This window comes from Lepus europaeus, chromosome 3, assembly GCF_033115175.1.
Source record: "Lepus europaeus isolate LE1 chromosome 3, mLepTim1.pri, whole genome shotgun sequence".
NCBI lineage: Eukaryota > Metazoa > Chordata > Mammalia > Lagomorpha > Leporidae > Lepus > Lepus europaeus.
The window spans coordinates 31,761,621-31,779,548 of record NC_084829.1 but is presented as its reverse complement, the minus strand read 5'-3'; the positions used below and the strand labels follow the sequence as shown (position 1 = coordinate 31,779,548).

Here is a 17,928-nt window from a genome sequence, read left to right as displayed (position 1 = left end):
GTATTTACCAGATTTATTTTTTTTTAAATTTATTTATTTTCTTTGAAAGGCAGAGAGACAGAGACAGGCAGAGACAGAGATCTTCCACCCACTGGTTCACTTCCCAAATGCTTGCAACTGCGAAGGCTGGACCTTGCCAAAGTCGGGAACTCAAGCTGATCATATCCTACGTGCGTGGGTGGAGGGACCCGGCCGCTGGAGCCATCATCAGCTGCCTTTTGCGGGATGCACCAGCAGGAAGCTGGACTTTGGAGCCGAGCCAGATGCCAGTCCGGGCACTCCGACATAGCAGACGGGCTCCAGTCACCTGTGCCAAAGGCCTGGCTCCTATTTACCAGGCAGGGAGGCAGAATAGAGAATTAGAGGTGTTTACTTCCTGCCACTTCTGTTTTGCTTGTCTGCAAAGGTAATTGGCTGATGGTATCTACTCCCTACTCTTAAGTGTGCTAACAAGGAGAGGCCAGAATTCTTGGCTATCACTTTTCTTTTCTTTTCTTTTTTTTTTTTTTTTTAAGCAGCAGGACATCTGGCATCTGCAGCCTCTCACAGAGGGGGATGACACACCTTCCCTTCTGGAAAAAAAGTCCAGGAGGAGCAACAGGGCTGTTAGGGTGGGGCTAAGAACATTCTGCTTGAATTTTTTTTTTAAAGATTTCTATTTATTCCACACAGCAGACTCATAGAATGACAATTGCTTTAAATAGCACTCTTAACATCAGAATCAGCCCTTAAGGCATTCTGGCCTGGCTGAAAAGCCCAGGAGAGCATTTTAGGCATGGACAGCCAAGACACTGTGGCAAAAATGTCCTACACGAAGGACCTCATGGGTGAGACCCCAGTGGAAAGCAGGGACCATCAAAGAAAGAGGTATATTTTCTCTGAAGGGGGAGAACTTCCACTTTGCTTATGGCCCTGTCTAAATACTGACGGGGTCTGTGGATTTGAAAGGCTTCTATAGCCTAGGCAGCTCATGTCAAGAGCCTCGGGTGATCACTGACGTCATACAGAAGAGTGTTAACTGTTAAATTAACAAGAGTCACCCTGTACTAACTTCCCATGCAGGACCTCTGTCCTTAAAGAGTTGCATTATAATTATCTCTAAGTGCTCAAAAAAGATGTATCATTCTTGGGTGCTTCTTTAAAGTTAATTAAGTTTCTAAAACAAAAGTGAAATTGACTTCAAGATGTAGTGACTTTGAACAGCCCTTATCTGGCCTGCTGAGGAAGAGTTTTTTTTTTCATGCAAATTGTTGAACTCTTAGAGTTGGTCTTCTGTGTACAGTTAATGGAAAATGGATCTTAGTGGAGAATGGGACTGTGAATGGGAGGAGAAGGAGGGGTAGGAGGGCGGGTATGGTGGGGAGAATCATTATATTCCTAAGGTTGTACTTCTGAAATGCATGAAGTTTGTATTCCTTAAATAAAAGGTTTCTTTGGAGGGAGGGAAATAAATAAATAAAATTTGTATTTATTTACTTGAGAGGTAGAGAGAGACAGAGAGAAAGGTCTTCCATCCGCTGGTTCACTCCCCAAATAGCTGTAACGGCCCGAGCTGGGCCGATCCAAAGCCAGGAGCTCCTTCCCGGTCTCCCACGCGGGTGCAGGGGCCCAAGGACCTGGGCCATCTTCCACTGCTTTCCCAGGCCACAGCAGAGAGCTGGATCGGAAGTGGAGCAGCCTGGGCTCGAACTGGCGCGCATTTGGGAGGGCGGCGCCACAGGCGGAGGATTAGCCTATACGCCACAGCGCCGGCCCCCTGGATTAACATTTCTGCAAGGATATATAACCCTCATTATCAGCGGGGGAGGAATCTGAGCGCCCTCGCTCACCAGCTCCGGGGCCTTAGCTACCTGGGCCAACGTTACTCCGGGCAAACGCCGTCGCCATCCCTTTGTGCAAGGCTCACTGCCGCGGCCTCGGACCCGCCGCCCCGAGCCCCAGCCTGAGCCCAGACGCCCGCAGGTCACCTTGACTACCGCGCCGAGGACCCCGTGGGAACCCGCGGCCGCCGCCCCGCCTCGCCGCGCTCGCTCCCGCAGAGGCGTGCCCGGAGAGAAGACCTGCACGGCCAACTCCTAAACGAAGAGGTGAGGGCGTGGGGAGGGGTGCGACACGGGGAGAGAGAGGCCAGCGGTCAGAGAGGGCCGTTTTCTTTCTGTCATGTGTTGCTGGCAGTGGCCGGGAGTTAGAAGAGGCCTAGGGAGAAAACCGCGGCAGACAGGCATTTCCCTAAGCCGAGCCCGCAGCGCGCGGACCTGCAGAGCCGCGGAAGGCCCTGCTTCCGGTCCCCTCGCGCCTGCGCCGTGGCGGGCGGGAAGGCGGGCGGCAGTGGAGGGAAGCCGGGAACCGGAAGTGAAGGCAGATTCCCTCCTTCGTCGCTGTTGCCGCCGCCATACGCGCTCGCCCTGCTCAGGTAAGCTTCGGCCTTCATTACCATCCGCCTCCATCTGCGTTTCTTTCTGGTTGTCCTGCCGCTTAGGCTCCTGATACCCCTTCCGTAGGCGTTGGTCTGGTCGCAGGGGCATGATGGAGTTGTTAGTTACACTGCTTTGAACCTTTTCGAGGGCAAAGAGCTTCGGCGGGGGGAGACGAGGAGACAAGGGAGGCCCAATCCAAGATGGTGGCTCCGGCGCCATTGTGTTCCTTTGCTGCCGGCTCCGCGTGGGGCTCCCCCGCTAGCCTGAGGGTCCAGCGCCGACGGGAGGCGGCGGCGGGTTCTGGACGTTTGCGAAGGGCGTGGCTCTGCCCACCGCCGCGTCTCTCTCGGGGCCTCTTGCCCGCCGTGTGGGACCAGGAGGAGGAGGAGCCGCCCGTCGACGGGCCCAGTTGGACTTTTCTCACCTCGCTGTGCCACCCTTGTTGGGAGCGCTTTCCCGGTGTCTCCGGGTGGCGTCTCCAGGGAGTAGCGCCTTAGGAACGCGGTACCTCTTGGTAAAAATGCTGTTAGGGGAGACCTCCCCCCCTCGGTCCTGCTTCCCCCTTACCCATTGTGGGATCGGGAGATGGAGCGCGTGTGCGCGCGCGAATCCCCTCCCCCCCATTAATTACACAGGATCCCTAAGCACGGAGGAGGGTGCTGAGGGCTGGGAGGCCGGCGAGCTGGGGGTCGTGTCTGGCAGCCACATGATGTTTTCGTTTTGAGGCGTGAGCGCTTGGCGCGCTGATGACCTTAATCTATCACCCTGGACTGATGGCTGCCGTGGGTGGAGTCAGTAGGCACAGCCCTGGGTTTGGCCTTGAGGGCTTATCAGCACCTGGCTCCCACTCCCCTGAGTCGTTAGTCCCATCACCTTCCCGGTATCCTTTTGTCTTCCGCTGCTGTTGCATACACAGCAGGAACTTGGAACTTGCCCTGCCCCTCAACAGCTAACTGGATTTCTGCTACCCAGCTCCTAAGGCTTGCTGGGCACCTGCGTCCCAGCCACGTCCCCTGAGAGCACTTTTCCCGCTTCCTCTCTTGCATTTGCTTTTCACGTTTACGTATGTGTTTCTCGTTCTGTACTGACATTTTTTCCCAGATAAAAGGCATCATAGGGACAGGAGGAAAGTGTGGGGCTCAGAAGGGGTGGCGAAGGCCCTGCCTGTGACTGATACATTGGCCGTCTCTTTTCCTAGCTCTTCCTCCAGACACTGCTGTCTTTGCCCGCCCGCTTCCCGCTCGCTTCCCCCCATTCTGCAAGAGTCGATCCTGAGAGCCCTCCCCGCCTCCCCCCGCTGGCCCAGTGATGGCAGAGAACGACGTGGACAACGAGCTCTTGGACTACGAGGAGGATGAGGTGGAGACAGCAGCTGGGGGAGACGGGGCTGAGGCCCCTGCTAAGAAGGACGTCAAGGGCTCCTACGTCTCCATCCACAGCTCTGGCTTCCGGGACTTCCTGCTCAAGCCAGAGTTGCTCCGGGCCATTGTTGATTGTGGCTTCGAGCATCCATCAGAAGGTAAATTTTGGCTGGACCTAGAGATCTCACTAGGCCCCGTGAGAATGAGACAAAGATATAGTCGGGTTCTTCAGGCGGTAAGGGTTTATGTTTAGTACAAATAGGGAATTACCAAAAGCGCTTTTAACAAGTTAGGGGTTTACACAGTCTGCTCTGTGGTGACGGCCTGGAAGTGCTGGTGGTCCAGAAGTGGCCTGGAGGCCTGCTGTTCCTTCCTGTGACTTCTCTCCTCTTCCCTGCTTGTTGTTAACTTTGTCATTTTGAGCTCTAATGTTAAATTTCCAGAAAGAGCCCGATTGCTGATTGCACCATTAGTTATTCTCTGTTGGGTCAGGCCAACACTGATCTCTGGAAACCTTTTTGGTCTAAAGATGGCTGGCTTCTGGGTCTGGTGCCAAGTCCCTTATTTTATTCAAGGTTGCTGGGTTTTATATCCCGAAGCCTGGCAGCCTAAAGTAAGAGAAATGGCTTGTGACAAGCGTTCAGGTGCCACCGGCTGTTACAGATGAAGGACAATAAGGACGGAACCAGGATCGCTGAGAGTGAGCTGGTGGTAGTGCAGGAGGGTTGTTAATCTGAGTGTGGAGGCCAAAACCTGGGGGAGGCTAGAGTAGGAGGAACTAGCAGGGCTCTGGTGTCAGGATAAATGTAACTGAGGAAGCGGAGGCTGGACGTTGACCAAAACCAGGTAAATTTTCTGAGAGTTGAGTGTGAGAACTGGGTTTGGCATGGGGAGAGGTGGAGTTGTGTCGAGGTCTCCCATTGTTTTCTGTTTCCAGTCCAGCACGAGTGCATCCCTCAGGCCATCCTCGGAATGGATGTCCTGTGCCAGGCCAAGTCCGGCATGGGGAAGACAGCGGTGTTTGTGCTGGCCACACTGCAGCAGCTGGAGCCAGTTACTGGGCAGGTATGTTTGGGGAGTGTGCTGGGGAAGGTGCTTTGGCTAGGCATACGTGGGAGGGTGCTTCTGTCCCAGCTGTGTTGTGCTTTTATAGCCGGGGTTCCCCTACCCCCCCCTTTTTTTTTTAAGATTCATTTGAAAGAGGAAGAGACAAAGATCTTCCATCTGCTGGTTCACTCTCCAAACGGCTGTAACAACAGCCAGGGCTGAAGCCAGGAGTTTCTTTCTTTCTTTCTTTTTTTTTTTTTTTTTTTTTAATTTTTGACAGGCAGAGTGGATAGTGAGAGACAGAGAGAAAGGTCTTCCTTTTGCCGTTGGTTCACCCTCCAATGGCCGCCGCGGTAGCGCGCTGCGGCCGGCGCACCGCGCTGATCCGATGGTAGGAGCCAGGTGCTTCTCCTGGTCTCCCATGGGGTGCAGGGCCCAAGCACTTGGGCCATCCTCCACTGCACTCCCTGGTCACAGCAGAGAGCTGGCCTGGAAGAGGGGCAACCGGGACAGGATCGGTGCCCCGACCGGGACTAGAACCCGGTGTGCCGGCGCCGCAAGGCGGAGGACTAGCCTAGTGAGCCGCGGCGCCGGCCAGGAGTTTCTTTCTGATCTCCCATGTGGGTAGCATGAACCCAAGCACTTGGGCTATCCTTTGCTGCTTTCCCAGGCACATATTAGCAGGGAGCTGGATTAGAAGTGGAGCAGCTGGGTCTCTAACCGGTGCTCATATGGGATGCTGGCAGGCAGTGGCTTTATCCGCTGTCCCACAGAAGATGGAGACTGTCACCCTTGACAGTGTGGGGGTGTGGTGGTAAGCTTGGGGCTGATCATTGAAATCTCAGAACCTAAGTCATTTGTGGTCTGCAGATGTGCTTCTGTGGTTCTTACTCTCCAAGAGGGCAACAAAGAGCATATACACTGTATGTTTTCATGTAACCCTCTCTCCCAGGTGTCTGTGCTGGTGATGTGTCACACTAGAGAGCTGGCTTTTCAGATTAGCAAGGAGTATGAGCGCTTCTCTAAGTACATGCCCAATGTCAAGGTAAGCAAGCGTGGAGACCTGGACAGAGTGAATGGGGGTGGGGATGGGCATTGGGGACCTTAAAGTTTAGCTCAGCTGTGTGTATCGCAGCTTATGTGAGAATCTCGGCATATGTGTAACTGAGGTTAAGTCCCTGCAGGCTTCCAGTGTACAGGAGATCTTGCTAAAACATAGGGCTCATTGCATATATAATTTAAGAGATGCTTTGCTGCATTTTATTTTTGTAGAAGCCTTAGTTTGGCTTGGCTTAATGCAGTGTAAATACACCTGTTGGGTAGCAGAACTCACGATCAGGCTCTGGATGCTGTGTACCACATGGCCATCCTTTTTTTGAAGTTTCTGTTTTTATTTGAAAGGCACTTGTGTATTTGCACACAGATTTTCAACCAGGGACTCCGTATATGGGATGTGGATGTCCCATGTGATGGCTTAACCACTGTACCACGTGCCTAGCTGCCACCGTGCTTTCCTTACTAGTACTTATACCCATTCACTTCACTGTGCTTAGAGAATTTTGGAGAGTGTAGCAAGAGGCAGCTGGAGGCTCTACAAGAATGGTGTATCTTTTTTGTTTGTTTTATATAGATTTATTTATTTGTTTATTTGAAAGGCAGAGTTACTTAGAGCGAGGAGGGGAAAGCTTTCCTTTGCTGGTTCACTCCCCAAAGGATCTGGGCTAGGCTGAAGCCAGGAATTTCATCCAGGTTTCCCATATGGGTAGCAGGGCCCCAAGCACTTGGGCCATTTTCTGCTGCTTTCCCAGGCACATGAGCAGGGAGCTGGACTGGAAGTGGAGCAGCTGGGACTTAAACTGTTGCCCGTGTGGGATGCTGGTGTTGCAGGTGGTGGCTTTAGCCTGCTACACCACAACACTAGCCCCAGATCCTAAGATAAAGTTCTGAAATGTTCTACGATGTGGTTTGGAGCAACTTGAGTGAATGGGGACTCTGGGCAGATGGGAATCCTTCCTTCATTGTCACGCTCTGTCTTTCCCTGGCTTGGCAGGTCGCCGTGTTTTTTGGTGGTCTGTCTATCAAGAAGGATGAAGAGGTGCTGAAGAAGAACTGCCCGCATATTGTCGTGGGGACTCCTGGCCGCATCCTAGCCCTGGCTCGGAACAAGAGCCTCAACCTCAAACACATTAAACACTTTATCTTGGATGAATGCGATAAGATGCTTGAACAGCTCGGTGAGTGGCAGTGCTGGGACTGGGCTGGCGGTCCAGGGCCCTGCCCTTCAGAGCCAAATGATGCTTGTTTGCTACAGGAGCACTCAGTGCAAGGACGACTCTCTATCTATCACCCATGACTGATGGCTCTGGGTTCCCTGGACTGCGTTTGTTAGCGCTTTAACCAATTTTGACCGTTAGGGAGGTGGATATCATGGGCTTTCTATGACAGATGTTCTTTGAGACTAGGAGTCTGATAATATGTCACCACTACCGCTCTTTTTTTAAACAGTGGGTGTTGTAGTGGGAGGTACTCAACAAGGAGTTGGTATACTCTGGCCTCTGTAGCATAACACTTGCAGTTAGGATTTATGGCTGAGTAGATTGCTAGGCCTAAATTCTAGGATAATGGAGAGAGAGTGGGAGTTTGTATGGTGTGCTATTCTAGCAGGCTGAGTGGGGTTGTTGAAGGAAAATTTCAGTAAGAACTGAATTTTGGTGAGTGGGTGAGGGGGATGGACATAGTCTAGAGAAGTTTGTGTGATGGATCTTGATGGCTGTTTAAGATGGCCAGCTGTCAGGTGGCTCCGGGCAGTGATGGCTCCGCCTGACTGTAGGAAAGTGGTGATCCTGAGGCGGCGTGGAGTAGACTTGACATCTGGAATGTTGTGGAGTCTGCAGAGGCTGGGGCTTAGGGAATGAGGAGTTGGGGGAAGCATTTTGCAAAGGCCTTGTCCTTTTGAGATACATGGTGGGCTTCATCCCTGTTTTATACTTTGGGGCTTTGGAGTTGATTAAGACAGAGCTGGGAATCGTTTATTTCAAGCTCACTGCTTTTTCCGTTGTGATTGCTGTGGGTCTGGTTTTATGGTGCTCAGAGAACTGGGGCACTTTTCCATGGCATGAATCCCTCGCTTACCTGCTTCCAGTCTCAACCTCAGCCGGCAGGCCTCTGCTCTGGTTTTCACGGTGCTCTTTTCTCCTCTTGTTTTTCCTTCCCTGCAGACATGCGTCGGGATGTCCAGGAAATTTTTCGCATGACCCCCCACGAGAAGCAGGTCATGATGTTCAGTGCTACCTTGAGCAAAGAGATCCGTCCCGTCTGCCGCAAGTTCATGCAAGATGTAAATACCCTTCTACCTTCTCTTCCTCCACTCCCCGCCCGCTGCCTCCTCTCCCTCCGCGCCCTCCTCCTCCAGACCCCCTTGTCCTTCAGACGTCAAGAAGGGGGCTCGTGCCCGTCTGGGAGTGATGGCTCCTTGAAGAGACACAGCGAGGCAGAGACAGCTAGCGTTAGGGTCTGCGCGGGTGCCAGGGAAACTCCGGAAGACTTGGTCGGGTTAACGTGAGAGCGGGTAGTGTTCGACTGCTTTTAAAAAATCAACAGCATTTTTTTAACCTCTTCTCCCCTTTGGGGGAGGGCAGTGTTTTCTGCCCTACCGCCCACCGTCATCTACATACCCCTTACAGCCACGCACCCTCAAGGTGGCATCGAGCATACAGCTGGAGCCTTCTGCTCACCAAAACACATACCTCCCGGTGGCAGGAGAGCAAGAGAGAGGGACAGACAGATGGCAGGGCTCGACAGAAGAAGAGCAAACAGCACAAATGAACCCGCCCCCTCCCCACCTCCAGGGGTGGGGGCCTTTGGCACCTCAGTCCCCGATCCCCTACTCCTTCCTGCCCATACCTCCTTGCACCCGTCGGAACCTCGGTTGACGCGAGCCGGCAGCAGAGAAGCACCGTGGCGCGACGAGGGAATGTGGACGGCACCCAGCGGTGGATGGCGGCAGCGGAGGCCGCGGGGAAACCTCACCAGGAAGCTGAGGACCAAACCAGCCTCTTTTTCCGTTCCCGGTTTTTTTCCTGAATCCAGCGCGTGCTGTGCCCTCTTTTCCCCATATGTGTTTGGGGAAGGGTGTCCTGAATGGGGGTGGTGGATTTTTTTTTTCTTTAAAACAATTTTTTTTTTTAAATGCTCAGAGTAGAGGGATGTGGGAAAAGGTAAAGTGGATAGCTCCACTTGGATGTAACTCAGTGGGTGTCAGGGCCTGGGGCCGGGCAGAGCCCATTGTATAAGCAGTGGAGTGGGTTCCTCCCCTCCCTGTGCGCTCCTTCCTGTGGGATAACTGGAGCTCTCCTTGGGGCTAGAATCAGATTGGAAGGAGGCCATGGAAGTTCCCTTTGTGCCTTGTTAGCCTGCCTTCTGAGATTGTGCTGGTGTTTTTTTCCCCATGGAATGCAGTGACTCTTTCCCATCTTGGTCCCTGGGTTCCTCCCTAAAGTAGGATGAAGTTAGGAAAATTGGGCTTTGTACTAGTGTCAGTTTCTGTCTTTAATGCTACTCTCCTCCCCTTCAAGGATTTTTTTTTTTTAAGATTTATTTTATTTATTTGAAAGAGTTGCAGAGAGAGGTAGAGGCAGAGGTCTTCCATCCGCTGGTTCACTCCCCAGATGGCCGCAACGGCTGGAGCTGTGCTGAACTGGAGCCAGGGGCTTCTTCCAGGTCTCTCACGTGGGTGCAGGGGCCCAAGGATTTGGCCATCTTCTGCTGCTATCCCAGGCCATAGCAGAGAGCAGGATCGGAAGTGGAGCAGCCGGGACTAGAACTGGTGCCCATATGGGGTGTCGGCGCTTCAGGCCAGGGCAATAACCCACTGTGCCACAGCACCATCTCCAAGGGTTGATTTTTGATTTCTAAAAAAATGTTAGAGATAAAATGCATACCTACTGCTCTGAATTTGTTTTTCTAGCACCACTTACTGATGCCGTCCATGTAAGCCTGTAGGGGATTTGACTCTTAGTTCAGAGGCCAGTTTAATCTGAAACTGTTCCCTTGTGAGATGAGGCAAGTTGTACTCCTCTGGAGTGATTTTGCTTCTTAAATGGCATTTTGACTCTGTCCCTTGCATTGTTTGATCTTGAAGACATCCACTTTCCTAATGTGCGTAACAGTTTCCTAGTGGAGAGAAAACTTAAGAGGAGCAGTCCTTGTCCTCCCCTTTGTTCTAAAGCCAGCTCTGAAGGAGTCACTGACCTCGAGTCGCCGTTGCCCATCCTTTCCCAGATGTTTGCAGTGTGTTGCGACTCCTCTCCTGTTTGTTTTCCCCATCACCTCCGTTGGAGGTCGTGGCATCTTGCCATTGGGTGGTTTTGTTGCTCCTGCTTCCTTCACAAGTGCAGGTTCCCACGCCAGTTCTCAGTTGGGCAGTCTTAAAAAGAACCCCACTGACAGGAAGGAAATGGGTCTGACGTTTTAGACCACAGTAAAATGGGTATTTTTGGGGGGCGTGGTGGGGTTTTCAATCTTCTCTTCGCCCCATCCCCCCATGGGGTGTATTGGAGAGCAGCTTCCTCCACCCCCCCAGGTTTAACCCCCCCACTCTGCCCTCCTCCCGTTCCCTGCCCCTTCCTCCCCCCCAGCCTATGGAGATCTTCGTGGATGATGAGACGAAGTTGACGCTGCATGGGTTGCAGCAGTACTACGTGAAACTGAAGGACAACGAGAAGAACCGGAAGCTCTTTGACCTTCTGGATGTCCTTGAGTTCAACCAGGTCAGTTGTTCGAAGACCAGTAGGAGGATGAGCGTTGGCTACATCTCCAGCTGTAGCAGGAGCCTGGGTATTAGGTATATTTTTATTGAGGAAACCATCTAAGTGGGGAGAGGTGGAGAAAATGTATTTTTAAAGATTTATTTATTTATTTGAAATAAGACTTCGAGAGAGAGAGGTCTTCCATCCACTGGTTCAAGCCCAGTTGGCTGCAACGGCTGGAGCTGTGCCGATCTGAAGCCAGGAGCTGCTTCTGGGTCTCCCATGCGGGTGCAGGGGCCCAAGGACTTGGGCCGTCTTCTACTGCTTTCCTAGGCCATAACAGAGAGCTGGATCGGAAGTGGAGCAGCTGAAACTTGAACCATATGTGTCCATATGGGATGCTGGCACTGCAGGTGGCGGTTCCACCTGCTAAACCATAGTACTGGCCATGAAAATTTTTTTTCTTATTTTTTAAAGATTAATTTATTTAGGCCGGCACCGCGGCTCACTAGGCTAATCCTCCGCCTTGCGGCGCCAGCACACCGGGTTCTAGTCCCGGTCGGGGCACCGATCCTGTCCTGGTTGCCCCTCTTCCAGGCCAGCTCTCTGCTGTGGCCAGGGAGTGCAGTGGAGGATGGCCCAAGTGCTTGGGCCCTGCACCCACATGGGAGACCAGGAGAAGCACCTGGCTCCTACCATCGGATCAGCGCGGTGCGCCGGCCACAGTGCGCCTACCGCGGCGGCCATTGGAGGGTGAACCAACGGCAAAAGGAAGACCTTTCTCTCTGTCTCTCACTGCCCACTCTGCCTGTAAAAAAAAAAAAAAAAAGATTAATTTATTTATTTGAAAGTCCAGAGTTACATAGAGAGAAGGAGAGGCAGAGAGAGCTCTTCCATCCGCTTGTTCACTCCCCAGTCGTCCGCAACTGCTGGAACTGGGCTGATCTAAAGTTAGGAGCCGGGAACTTCTTCAGGGTCTCCGTGTGGGTGCAGGGGCCCAAGGACCTGGGCCATCTTCTGCTTTCCCAGGCCATAGCAGAGAGCTGAATCAGAAGTGGAACAACCAGGATTCGAACCAGGGTCCATATGGGATGCTGGCACTGTAGGCGGTGGCTTTACCTGCCAGGCCACATCGTGAGCCCCACTGAAAGTTTTTAAGTGAATTTTTTTTTAAAGATTTATTCATTTCTGAGGTAGAAATAGAAAGGTCTTCCATCTACTGGTTCACTTCCCAAATAGCTGCAGTGGCCAGAACTGGACTGATCTGAAGCCAGGAGCTTCTTCCAGGTCTCCTATGTGGGTGCAAGGGGCTCAAGCACTTGGGCCATTGTCTACTGCTTTCTGAGGCCAAAGCAGAGAGCTGGATTGGAAATGGAGCAGCCTGGACTGGAACCGGTGCCCATAAGGATTGCTGGGGCTGCAGGCAGAGGCATAGCCCGCTAAGCCACAGTCCTGGCCCCAGAGAAGTTCTTTTAAATGAGAGAAGACATTTGTTTTAGGGGCTGAGCATGAGGAAAGGGGTGTGTTTTTCTGCTTGATTCCTGGCATTGATGATAAATGGAACCCTTAAGTAAAATGAACTTCTGAAAATAGTCTTTGAAGAGTTCTAGTAAATTTGTAAAAATCTATCTTGGGCATTTAGGTTTTTTTTTAAGATTTATTTGTTTGAGAGGCAAACTCAGAGAAGGAGAGAAGTCTTCCATCCTCTGGTTAACCTACGATGGCCAGAGCTGAGCCCATCCGAAGCCAGGAGCTTCTTCCAGGTCTCCCACATGGGTCAGGGACCCAAACACTTGGGCCATCTTCACTGCTTTCAGGCCATAGTCAGCTGGATTGGAAGAAGAGCAGCTGGGACACAAACTGGCACCCATATGGGATGCTGGCGCCGCAGGTGGAGGCTTAACCTACTAAGCCACAGCGGTGGCCCTGCATTTAGGGTTCTTAAGTCTATTTCTTGTATTGAGGAGAAACATTTCTTCATGATGTCTCTGAGGTCTGTTTGCATTAAAATCTCCCTGGAATTAGAACAGGCCCCTTGGCTTCAGTGCCGTGATGAGTAGGAATGTCATGAGCTCCCTAGACCCTAGTTTTAATGACTTGGGATCCTCACCTTAGTGACTTCGCTGCCCTCTTAGGCTGTCTGCCCGGGCGATGATGTGGTAGGGAGTTACAGGGAGAGGGAAATTACCGAAGACTCACGCATGACCTTTCCCACCGCGGGCCGTGCCCCACCCTGCCCGCCCTGCGCCCGCGCCCACAGGTGGTGATCTTTGTGAAGTCTGTGCAGCGCTGCATCGCTCTGGCCCAGCTCCTCGTGGAGCAGAACTTCCCAGCTATTGCCATCCACCGTGGGATGCCCCAGGAGGAGAGGTGAGCTGTGGGTGGGGAGGCCTGTTGTGTCCTCGCAGGAAAAGGAGCCGCTGAGAGGAGGGAGTCTCAACACCTGTCTAATTTCCTTCCTCACAAAGGCTTTCTCGGTATCAGCAGTTTAAAGATTTTCAACGACGAATTCTTGTGGCTACCAACCTGTTTGGTCGAGGTATGGACATTGAGCGGGTGAACATAGCCTTTAACTATGACATGCCTGAGGATTCTGACACCTACCTGCATCGGGTAAGCCCCGCGCCCCGCAGCACATCCACTGCCGTCCGCCCTGAGGGCGCCGCCTCACGGCTCCCTCTCCCCATGGAGGTTTCCCATTTTATGGATCCTCCAGACCTGCTCTCTGTCTCCTTCCAGGTGGCCAGAGCAGGCCGGTTTGGCACCAAGGGTTTGGCCATCACCTTTGTGTCAGATGAGAATGATGCCAAGATCCTCAATGACGTGCAGGACCGCTTTGAGGTCAACATTAGTGAGCTGCCCGATGAGATCGACATCTCCTCCTACAGTGAGTAGCGCTGTTAGACGGCTCTCCCCCCGCTCTTCCGGGTCTCCTCATCCCTAAAGAACTTCCTTAACTCCCGTGCTGTACAGGAAGTGAGCTCCTGACCGTTCTTCCTGCCTGTCTCTGCCCTGTTGGGTTTAGGTCATTGTGTTGACCTCTGTGCAGTCTCCTGCCTTCAAACTATTTTTCTCTACCTTCCCTTAAAATTCATGCTACAACAGGACACAGATACCTGCGTGTGCACAGGGGTCTTCAGAAAGTTCCTGGGAAATGCATGGATGTCAAAACGTTTTGCACCAAAACAAAATTGCCTTTTAGTTCCATTCTCCATAAACCTTAAGCTAAGCACCCTTGCATGCACGTGTAGTTCCTGCCCGCCTCTGCCCCGCCTGACTGCTGTGCTTTCTCCGCAGTTGAGCAGACGCGGTAGAGGAATCGCCGTTCTGGAGCACGATTGTGTCTTCTGGAGAGGATCCCAGGCGTGGGGGTGAAGGAGACACTATGCTGCCTGCCCCTCACAGCCCCCTCCCCCGAGGCTTCCCTCTTTTGCATCACCACCACTCCGAAACCTCAACTCCTGATTTGTCAGAATTTTTTTTTTTTAACAAAACTCAAAATGAAAGAGAAATGTGTCTTTGTTATCTGTAAGTGCTGCCTGCCTTTATTGGAATTGAAGTGAGATTGTAGGGCACGAGTCAGCGAATTTGTGTGCAGACTGTCATTGGGCAGGGCCGTGGCGGGGGTGGCGGGGGCTGGAATGGGACCGAGCAGGCTGGGAGGTCATGGCTGTCTTGGCTGCCTGTGGAGGTCTCTTGCATTTACTTGATGACATGGAAGGGGGTGGCGGGTGGTGTGTCCATTGTTGGAAAGTTGATGAGGAACAGGTAGAAGCTCACATGTCTTCTCCAGGCTTTCTCCATGTCTCCTAATTGGTTCCTGTGGCTTCTGGGTCTTGAGCACCAGGGCCTGGGCCTCCTGGGCCCCTTCGCGCCCCTTATAGCTGAGCTTGGGCCAGCTCAGCTGTGCGGTGGGGCTGGGGTCCCTGGGTGAAGGGGAAGTGGAGGGAAGCAGCATTAGCAGGGTGGGGAGGTTGAGGCCTTGGGAGCTGTGGTTCAGCATCAGAAAGTTAGGAATTCCACCAACTCTGACCTTAGTTTCAGCTTTAAAAACTATACTTGGCCAACGCTGTGGTGTGGGTAAAGCCCAAGGGGAATGGCCCAAGTGTCTGGGCCCCTGCACCTGCATGGGAGACCTGGAAGAAGCTCCTGGCTCCTGCTGTTGTGGCCATTTAGAGCGAACCAGTGGATGGAAGATCTCTGCCTCTCTCACGCTCCCTTTCAAATAGATCTTAAAAAAAAAAAAAAAAGTGAATTTTAAAAGTATATACTTGAAAGGCAGATTGACCATCTGCTGGTTCACAAATGGATACGACAACCAGGCCAAAGTCAGGAGCTCCACCTCGGTCTCCCACGTGGGTGGCAGGGCCGCAAGTACTGCTGCTGCCTTCTCGGGCACGGTGGGAGGAAGCTGGGATTCACTGACTCCACTGTGGCCTGCCGGCGTGCAGGCTGCGGCTTAACCTGCTGTACCCTCTCAGCTTAAAGCCATCTGAGCTGAGATGCCAAGGCAGCTTCCTGTTTGAGACAGGCGTGGGGGGGGGGGGCAGAATCACTGCCTGGGAGGGGAAAAGCACCACCTTCCTTGCCCCCAAGAAATAATGAACTGTTGATGAGGACTGTGGAGGTCTGGTTGGCTGTGGTGGGCAGGGATAGGGAGCTGTGGGGTGGGGTGGGGTTAAGGGCAGTCCCCCCTGGGTCCAAATCCCCCTTCATGCCCTGCAGCCCCACCCCTTGTGCTGCTCACCCTGGGCGATGATGTCATCGTCCCACTGCCTGTGGAGCTGCTCTGCTCTTCTGTTTGCCTTGGGATTCTGGGAGCAGCTGCCCCCCGCCCCCAGCCCTGGGATGTCAGGGACCAGAAGAGCAGGAGGCGGCGAAGGCAGGGCAGAGGGAGGACCGTGACGTGTGGGGCAGTCTGAGCTGCCCAGTAGCCGCCAGGAACAGGTTCCCTCCGGGCTTCAGTGCCCACCCCTGCCCCTCTGCTGCCCCCACTCCCCTCCCCACCTGGCCCCAGTTGGAGACCAGGATCGGCCTTTTTCCTGGAGCGAAGCGTGCTCCTGCAGTGGTCAGAGCACTGGTACCCAGGCTGCTTCTCACACCCGCCTCTCAGATCTGGGTGGGGACGCTGGCACTCAGCACTCACCCTGGGCGGTACCTGTGGGGCCCGCCCTGGGCCAGGTGTGCTCAAGGCGCCACAGATGCTGGGCAGAAGAGCCTGGGGCATTGTGTGTGGGTTTACCTGGCTTCAGTGCTGATTGCCCCTCCACCTCTTTACTTTGCTGGCCCAGGATGACGTCTTCCCCTCCCCTCCCCTCCCCTCCCCTCCCCTCCTCTCCCCTCCCCTCCCCTCCCCTCCCCTCCCCTCCTCTCCTCTCCTGTTCTGCATTGCCTGCTGTAGAGACTTGCCTTCCCTGGGCTCCTTAGTGTCACTTGCAGCTGTGGCTCCTGACACAATGACACTAGTGTGGGGTCAGCACTGTGGCAGTATAGTGGCTTAAGCCACCGGCATCCCATATGGGCACCAGTTAGAGTCCCAGCTGTTCCACTTCCTGTCTAGCTCCCTGCTAATGCACCTGGGAAAGCAGTGGACGATGGCCCAAGTGCTTGGGTCCCTGCACCCATGTAGGAGACCCAGAAGAAACTCCTGGCTCCTGGCTTTAGCCTGGTCCAGCCCTGGCCATTGCAGATGTTTGGGGGAGTGAACCGGTGAATGGAAGATTCTCTCTGCCTTTCAAATAAACAATGCCACTAGTGTCCGTGTCAGGCTTTTTTTTTTTTTTTTTTTTTTTTAACAGGCAGAGTTGGACAGTGAGACAGAAAGGTCCTTCTTTTGTTGGTTCACTCCCCAAATGGCTGCTACAGCCAGCGCTGATCCGAAGCCAGGAGCCAGGTCTCCCACGCGGGCACAGGGGCCCAAGCACTTGGGGCATCCTCCACTGCCCTCTCAGGCCACAGCAGAGAGCTGGACTGGAAGAGGAGTAACCGGGACTAGTATCTGGTGCTCATATGGGATGCCGGTGCCGCAGGCAGAGGATTAACCAAGTGAGCCAAGCGCCGGCCCCCGTATCAGGCTTTGTTGAGCTAGTGAGCCCGCCCTCCACACCTGTATGGAGTAGAGTCCTGGCCTCACACCTGGGGTTTGAGCAGTGCGTAGACTTGCTGGGCTTCCTGCCGCGTGTTCTGAAGCGATGTCCTGCTGTGGCTAGAAGACCTCCGTATGAATCAGCTGGGGAGAGGCAGAAAAACCCGCTGCAGAAGGCAGGGTTGTCAGACAGCAGACAACTGCCAACCAGCGTGCTCTGCGACTTCAGTCTGCATCGAGGGCTCCAGGGGCCGCAAAGGGAAAGCTCCCTAGACGTCAGTGGGTCACAGAGCTGGGGGCTGAAACCCCTCTGGGTGGGGAGAGTGGCTGTCCTGTGTCCCTCAAGATAAGGTCATCCATGGCTCACATTTGTGTCAGAATGTCTTCATATCTCTCCCTCACACCTACAGGATAGCTTTACTGGGCACAGGATATTTTATTTAATTTTTAAAAATTTATTTGAAAGGCAGAGCTACAGAGAGGTAGAGGCAGAGAGAAAGAGAGGTCTTTCACCTGCTGGCTCACCCCCCAGATGGCTGCAATGGCCAGAGCTGTGCCAAGCCAAAGCCAGGAGCTTCTTCCAGGTCTCCTGTGAGGGCTCAGGGGCCCAAGGACTTGGGCCATCTTCTACTGCTTTCCCAGGCCATAGCAGAGAGCTGGATCGGAAGTGAAGCGTCTAGAACTTGAACCGGTGCCCATATGGGATGCTGGCGCTGTAGGCGGCAGCTTTACCCACTACACCACAGCATGGGCTTTTTTTTTTTTTTTTTTTTTTGACAGGCAGAGTGGATAGTGAGAGAGAGAGACAGAGAGAAAGGTCTTCCTTTTTGCCATTGGTTCACCCTCCAATGGCCACCGCGGCCGGCGCATTGTGCTGATCCAAAGCCAGGAGCCAGGTGCTTTTCCTGGTCTCCCATGAGGGTGCAGGGCCCAAGGACTTGGGCCATCCTCCACTGCCTTCCCGGGCCATAGCAGAGAGCTGGCCTGGAAGAGGGGCAACCGGGATAGAATCCGGCGCCCCGACCGGGACTGGAACCCGGTGTGCCGGTGCCGCAAGGCAGAGGATTAGCCTGTTAAGCCACGGCGCCGGCCAGCATGGGCTTTCACACAGTATATTTTTAAAAATTTTTATTTGAAAGGCAGAGAAAGAGGAGATCTTTGATCCAAATGCCCACCACAGCCAGGGCTAGGGCAGGCTGAAGCCAGGAGCCTGGAACTCAATCCAGGTACCCCACGTGGGATGCAGGGACCTAAGAACTCTAGGCATCATC

At 53.4% G+C, this 17,928-nt stretch overlaps 1 protein-coding gene and 2 non-coding genes across 4 annotated transcripts; all 3 read left to right on the top strand.

The window, feature by feature from the left end:
- The first annotated feature begins 1,822 nt into the window (after positions 1–1,822).
- DDX39B (DExD-box helicase 39B) lies at positions 1,823–14,150 on the top strand. 2 transcript variants are annotated; one of them, XM_062185806.1, is made up of 11 exons: positions 1,823–2,087; positions 3,616–3,936; positions 4,716–4,843; positions 5,778–5,870; positions 6,876–7,059; positions 8,044–8,162; positions 10,462–10,593; positions 12,833–12,942; positions 13,041–13,185; positions 13,312–13,459; positions 13,870–14,150. In XM_062185806.1, the coding sequence occupies exons 2-11, from the start codon at positions 3,726–3,728 to the stop codon at positions 13,884–13,886; spliced, it is 1,287 nt and encodes a 428-aa protein (XP_062041790.1). In that variant the 5' UTR covers positions 1,823–2,087; positions 3,616–3,725; the 3' UTR covers positions 13,887–14,150. The 2 variants fall into 2 exon arrangements, with proteins under 2 accessions (XP_062041790.1, XP_062041789.1); XM_062185805.1 differs by lacking the exon at positions 1,823–2,087 and adding an exon at positions 2,310–2,413.
- Positions 3,119–3,196, top strand: LOC133757241 (small nucleolar RNA SNORD83). Its single transcript, XR_009865615.1, has one exon. It is a non-coding gene; the product is annotated as a small nucleolar RNA SNORD83 (small nucleolar RNA).
- On the top strand, positions 7,112–7,187 carry LOC133757242 (small nucleolar RNA SNORD83). The gene has a single exon (XR_009865616.1). It is a non-coding gene; the product is annotated as a small nucleolar RNA SNORD83 (small nucleolar RNA).
- Positions 14,151–17,928: the final 3,778 nt, after the last annotated feature.

Coding starts and splice junctions, on each gene's coding strand:
- DDX39B (XM_062185806.1), top strand. CDS start 3,726: ATGGCAGAGAACGACGTGGACAACGAGCTCTTGGACTACGAGGAGGAT. Junction 4,844..5,777: donor TGGAGCCAGTTACTGGGCAG/GTATGTTTGGGG, acceptor CCTCTCTCCCAG/GTGTCTGTGCTGGTGATGTG. Junction 5,871..6,875: donor AGTACATGCCCAATGTCAAG/GTAAGCAAGCGT, acceptor CTGGCTTGGCAG/GTCGCCGTGTTTTTTGGTGG.